The sequence below is a fragment of the Haematobia irritans genome, chromosome 2 (assembly GCF_050003625.1).
Source record: "Haematobia irritans isolate KBUSLIRL chromosome 2, ASM5000362v1, whole genome shotgun sequence".
In the NCBI taxonomy this organism is placed as follows: domain Eukaryota; kingdom Metazoa; phylum Arthropoda; class Insecta; order Diptera; family Muscidae; genus Haematobia; species Haematobia irritans.
Genome location: NC_134398.1, coordinates 187,947,959 through 187,953,635, shown reverse-complemented (window position 1 = coordinate 187,953,635; position 5,677 = coordinate 187,947,959). Strand labels below are relative to the sequence as shown.

General features: G+C 32.1%; 2 protein-coding genes across 2 annotated transcripts; both read right to left on the bottom strand.

Annotated features, from left to right (window-relative positions):
- Positions 1-467, bottom strand: LOC142225193 (uncharacterized). Its single transcript, XM_075294971.1, has 2 exons — positions 222-467; positions 1-147 (listed from the first exon to the last, which is right to left on the bottom strand). The coding sequence occupies exons 1-2, from the start codon at positions 465-467 to the stop codon at positions 1-3; spliced, it is 393 nt and encodes a 130-aa protein (XP_075151086.1).
- Positions 468-4,427: 3,960 nt separating this feature from the next.
- On the bottom strand, positions 4,428-5,075 carry LOC142225192 (uncharacterized). Its single transcript, XM_075294970.1, has 4 exons — positions 5,028-5,075; positions 4,857-4,958; positions 4,650-4,784; positions 4,428-4,574 (listed from the first exon to the last, which is right to left on the bottom strand). The coding sequence occupies exons 1-4, from the start codon at positions 5,073-5,075 to the stop codon at positions 4,428-4,430; spliced, it is 432 nt and encodes a 143-aa protein (XP_075151085.1).
- Positions 5,076-5,677: the final 602 nt, after the last annotated feature.

The window sequence follows — 5,677 nt, the reverse complement described above, 5'->3', positions numbered from 1 at the left end:
TTAATTTTTAATATTAAAAATATAATCAAGTCGAAAACGATCCTTGCTATCTACACCGAATCGGAGTTTCACACTAAAATCTCCATTTGGCATTGGAAGCATAACATTTTTTCCAGTCAGTGTAAAATTCTTTAGATAGATATAACCCTGAAATAATAAAAAAACAAAACAAACGTAATTAATTGATAAAAAATATAAAAGAAAACTGTTATTTCACTAACATTAAAGGGACAGGTATGATTCAAATTTGAATGTGGTCGAATGTAATCGTAAAGACGGTAAATGACACTCCTTCGTTTAATACTCGCCATGAGCTCGCATCCATCCCATGTGTTATTTATGAAAGGCTTATACTTTTCATAAAGTATTTGAATATTGACAAGACAATTCGTGATGGGGACATTTAGTTTAAGATTGAGATTTACCAGGTTACCCCTAGGTACAAATTCACATAATTCCACTGTCATGTATTTCGGATCCAAAGACTGACAATATAAATTTTTTATAGCCATTCGAACGCCACCGACCTATTAAGTCTATTTTACTTAAAAAAAAATTTTTTATTAATTAATTTTTATTATGCTCACCAAATGAGATCCAAATAGAAGGAGAAAAATTCCAGGAAATATTGACATTTTGCTGAACTCTAAACTGTTTGAATGAAAGTTTCGCTTTGAAATTTGTTCATTAATAGCCATGGGCTGGGATACATTTTTCATTACTCTTTTTTTTTTGCGTACTTTGATTATCTTCTCAGATATCTACATAATAACATCCACTTGAATATGGCCATATTAAAACATCGAATTGTTTAAAACAATTACTGGTAGTGAACCATAGTTTTTCCGGCTTATTTACCACTACGTTTAAATAATGTCCATACATAATTGCCCTCATTTCTGAATCACTAATTACCCATCTCTGCTAATAGCCGACATTCACAAAACTTAATTGATCCAATTAATGTTTTAATTAAAATGTCTTCAATCACGAAAATGATAGTATCATTCACAGTTGTAATTGGGCATAGAAAACATTCTTGATTAAAAAATTAATTGATTTCATAGCAAATTTCATTTAATTTTTTAAACGATTCAATTAAAATTTTAATTGATGTTAATTGCAAAACTCAATTAATTTTTTTGACAGAAAAAAATTTCACGAACATTTTTCTAATTGAATTTTTAATTGAGTTCTAAAATAGATTCAATTAAAAATTTAATTGATTCAACAAATTTTTTAATTGAAACAAAACTCACTCACAAAAATTGATAGTACCAAATAATTTTTTAATTGACTTTCAATTAATTTTTTAATTGATACTATTATTTCTGTGATTGAAGGCATTTCAATTAAAAAATTAATAGGATCAATTAATTTCGTCATTGAATCAGCATTTTTTTTACGTGTTCACTAAAAACATAACTACACAGAAAAAAATTTCACGAACAATTTTCCAATTAAAATTTTAATTGAGTTTTAAAAAATATTTAATTAAAAATTTAATTGATTCAACAAATTTTTTAATTGAAACAAAAATCAATCACAAAAATTAATAGTATCAATTAATTTTTTAATTGGATCAATTAATTTTTTAATTGACCTTCAATTCTCTTGTTTAATTGATACTATCATTGCTGTGATTGATAATATAATCCACCACTGAAAAACGTTTTGTACGAAACTTGGTTTGAACCCTCGACCACGCACACAAAAAAAAAATTTTCTGGTTCAATCACGAAATTAATTGATCCAATTAACTTTTTGATTGAAATGTCTTCAATCACAGAAATGATAGTATCAATTAAAAAACAAGTATATACGGCCGTAAGTTCGGCCAGGCCGAAGCTTATGTACCCTCCATCATGGATTGCGTAGAAACTTCTTCTAAACACTGCCATCCACAATCGAATTACTTAAGTTGCGGTAACGCTTGCCGATGGCAAGGTATCTTAAAACCTCCTAACACCATCTTCTAAATTTTATGTAAGTCCATACGTGGTATATATTAAATCAAAAATCGATCCAATACGTATATAATTCAGTTTAACAAAGTAGACATGACATTTTGACAAAATTTTCTACAGAAATAAAATTTTAACAAAATTTTCTATAGAAATAAAATTTTCTATAGAAATAAAATTTTGGTAGATTATTTTTGGCTCTAGTGGCAACCATGATTATGAACCGATATGGACCAATTTTTGTGTGATTGGACCAATTTTGGTATGGTTGTTAGCGACCATATACGAACACCACGTTCCTAATTTGAACCGGATCAAATGAATTTTGCTCCTCCAAGAGGCTCCGGAGGTCCAATCTGGAGAACGTTTTATATGGGGGCTATATATAATTATGGACCGATATGGACCAATTCTGGCACGGTTGTTAAAGATCATATACTAACACCATGTTCAAAATTACAACTGGATTGGATGAAATTTGCTTCTCTTGGAGACTTCGCACGCCAAATCTGGGGATCGGCTTATATGGGGGCTATATATAATTATGAACCGATGTGGACCAATTTTTGCATGATTGTTAGAGACCATATACCAACACCATGTACCAAATTTCAGCCGGATCGGATGAAATATGCTTCTCTTAGAGGCTCCACAAGCCAAATCTGGGGATCGGTTTATATGGGGGCTATATATAATTAAGGGCCGATATCGACCAATTTTTGCATGGTTGTTAGAGACCATATACCAACATCATGTACCAAATTTCAGCCGGATCGGATGAAATTTGCTTCTCTTTGAGGCTCCGCAAGCCAAATCTGGGGATCGGTTTATATGGGGGCTATATATATTTATGGACCGATGTGGACCAATTTTTGAATGATTGTTAGAGACCATATACCAACACCATGTACCGAATTTCAGCCGGATCGGATGAAATATGCTTCTCTTAGAGGCTCCACAAGCCAAATCTGGGGATCGGTTTATATGGGGGCTATATATAATTAAGGGCCGATATCGACCAAATTTTGCATGGTTGTTAGAGACCATATACCAACATCATGTACCAAATTTCAGCCGGATCGGATGAAATTTGCTTCTCTTTGAGGCTCCGCAAGCCAAATCTGGGGATCGGTTTATATGGGGGCTATATATAATTATGGACCGATGTGGACCAATTTTTGCATGGTTGTTAGAGACCATATACCAACACCATATACCAAATTTCAGCCGGATCGGATGAAATATGGGTCTGTTAGAGGCTCCATAAGCCAAATCTGAGGGTCCCTTTATATGGGGGCTATACGTAAAAGTGAACCGATATGGCCCATTTTCAATACCATCCGACCTACATCGATAACAACTACTTGTGCCAAGTTTCAAGTCGATAGCTTGTTTCGTTCGGAAGTTAGCGTGATTTCAACAGACGGACGGACGGACGGACATGCTTAGATCGACTCAGAATTTCACCACGACCCAGAATATATATACTTTATGGCGTCTTAGAGCAATATTTCGATGTGTTACAAACGGAATGACAAAGTTAATATACCCCCATCCTATATTAATTGAAGGTCAATTAAAAAATTAATTGATCCAATTAAAAAATTAATTGATACTATTAATTTTTGTGATTGATTTTTGTTTCAATTAAAAAAATTGTTGAATCAATTAAATTTTTAATTGAATACTTTTTAAAACTCAATTAAAATTTTAATTGGAAAAATTTCCGTGAAATTTTTTACTGTGCGTGTATGCAAGGCGGGCATGTTAACCATTGCATCACGGTAGCTCAAAGCACTCTGTGGTGGCCAACTAAAGGTACGTTTCTGTCAAATAAAGTTTCTTTACATCGGCTCGTGGGCGCCCAAAACTATGCTATATAAATATAACTGCAGAACTGTCTGTGTTGCTTATGCATTAATGGCTATAGGGATAATTGTCTGTTAATGACAATGATATTTACGTAGCCCAGTGGATGAAGTGTTGGCTTAAAAATTGGATCTTAGTCAGAAGAGAAAAAAATTTTTTGCATTACTGTTTATGACTTTATGACTACTCTGCCAAAAAATCAAAGTTTATGATAATTTTCTTCCAAACAAACTTCCTTACATCGAAAAACAAATGGGAAATGATATTTGTTTGTTCAAAAATTTAGTTTACGAGGAAACAATTATTTTTTTTGCGTATAGTACTAAATACACAAATTTTAAATTTTAAAAGAAAATTATGTCCAAAAGTTATACCAACTTCAATTCTCAGCTACTTTCGGAATCAGTGTCAAAATCGTTAGGGTAAAAACAAAATCTTTAAAATCGGACAAGCTGTTTTTGTTTTTCAGAGCATACAAATAAAAATCGTCAGTGTGAACGAGAATAATTTGTTACTGATTTATGATTTTATTTACATAAAATTACAATTACAGCCACAAATATTTAGAATAAAATGCCATTTTTTTTATAATTGTCAATTTGCCACATTAAAAATAAAGTTAACACGAAAACGATCATTGCCATCTATACCGAATAAGATATTCGCATTATAATTACCATTTGGCATAGGTATCAGTGGCCTTTGTCCATATAGTGAAAAATTCTTTACATAGATAGACTCCTGGAAACAAAAACCACAATCATAATTAAGTGATAAAATATAAATGAATAAACACTGAAGAATTATTTTACTAACATTAAAAGGGCAGGGGTGATTCATATTTGTATAGGGTCGAATGTAATTATAAAGACGATAAAATACACTGCTTTGTTTAATAAGGTTCTTCATGAGCTTGCATCCATCCCATGTGTTATTGACAAAGGCCTTAAACTTTTGATACATTATTTGAAAATTTACAAGGCAATTCGTGGCAGGGACATTTAGTTTAAGAAGCAGATTTACCACGTTACCCTTTGGAATAAGTTCACATAATTCTACTGTTATGTATTTCGAATCCAAAGACTGACAATGTAAATTTTTCAAAGTCATTCGAGCGCTACATACCTATTAAATATATAATTGCAATTTGTATATATTTTACTTAAATTTATTACTATAGAAAATCATACTCACCGAATGACATCCCAACAAAAGGAGAAAAATTCCAGAAAATATCGACATTTTGTTGAACACCAAATATATTGAATTAAAATGTAAGTTTGAAATTTCTTCATTAGCAGCCAAAGGCTGGCGTAATTTTTTAATTACCTTGTTGTTTGTGTTTGGGATTACGTAGATTATCTGGCTAGAAATATTCAGTCAATAGAACCCACTTATATATGGCCTTGACAAAACAATTACACGTAGTGAAGTAGTAAGTATTGTCCACTACGGTTAAATAATTATTACACTTAATTTATATATTCCATATTTTTAATATAAAAATACACGCTTGATTAACTTCTTCACTAATTACCCATTTTTAACATATTGAGGTTCCCAGAAAAAAAAATGGAAGTTGTTCAAAGCGCCTCCCAGAATCTCCCATCGAGTTTTTTTCAACTTCCGATGCAGTCCTTTGGCTAATTTAAGAGAAAATTTTGGACAATTTAATTTCACAAAAAAGCATATACGGCCGTAAGTTCGGCCAGGCCGAAGCTTATGTACCCTCCACCCTCGATTGCGTAGAAACTTCTACTACAGACTGTCATCCACAATCGATTTACTTGGTTTGTGGTAACACTTGCCGATGGCAAGGAGTCTTAAAACTTTCCAGCAAAAAA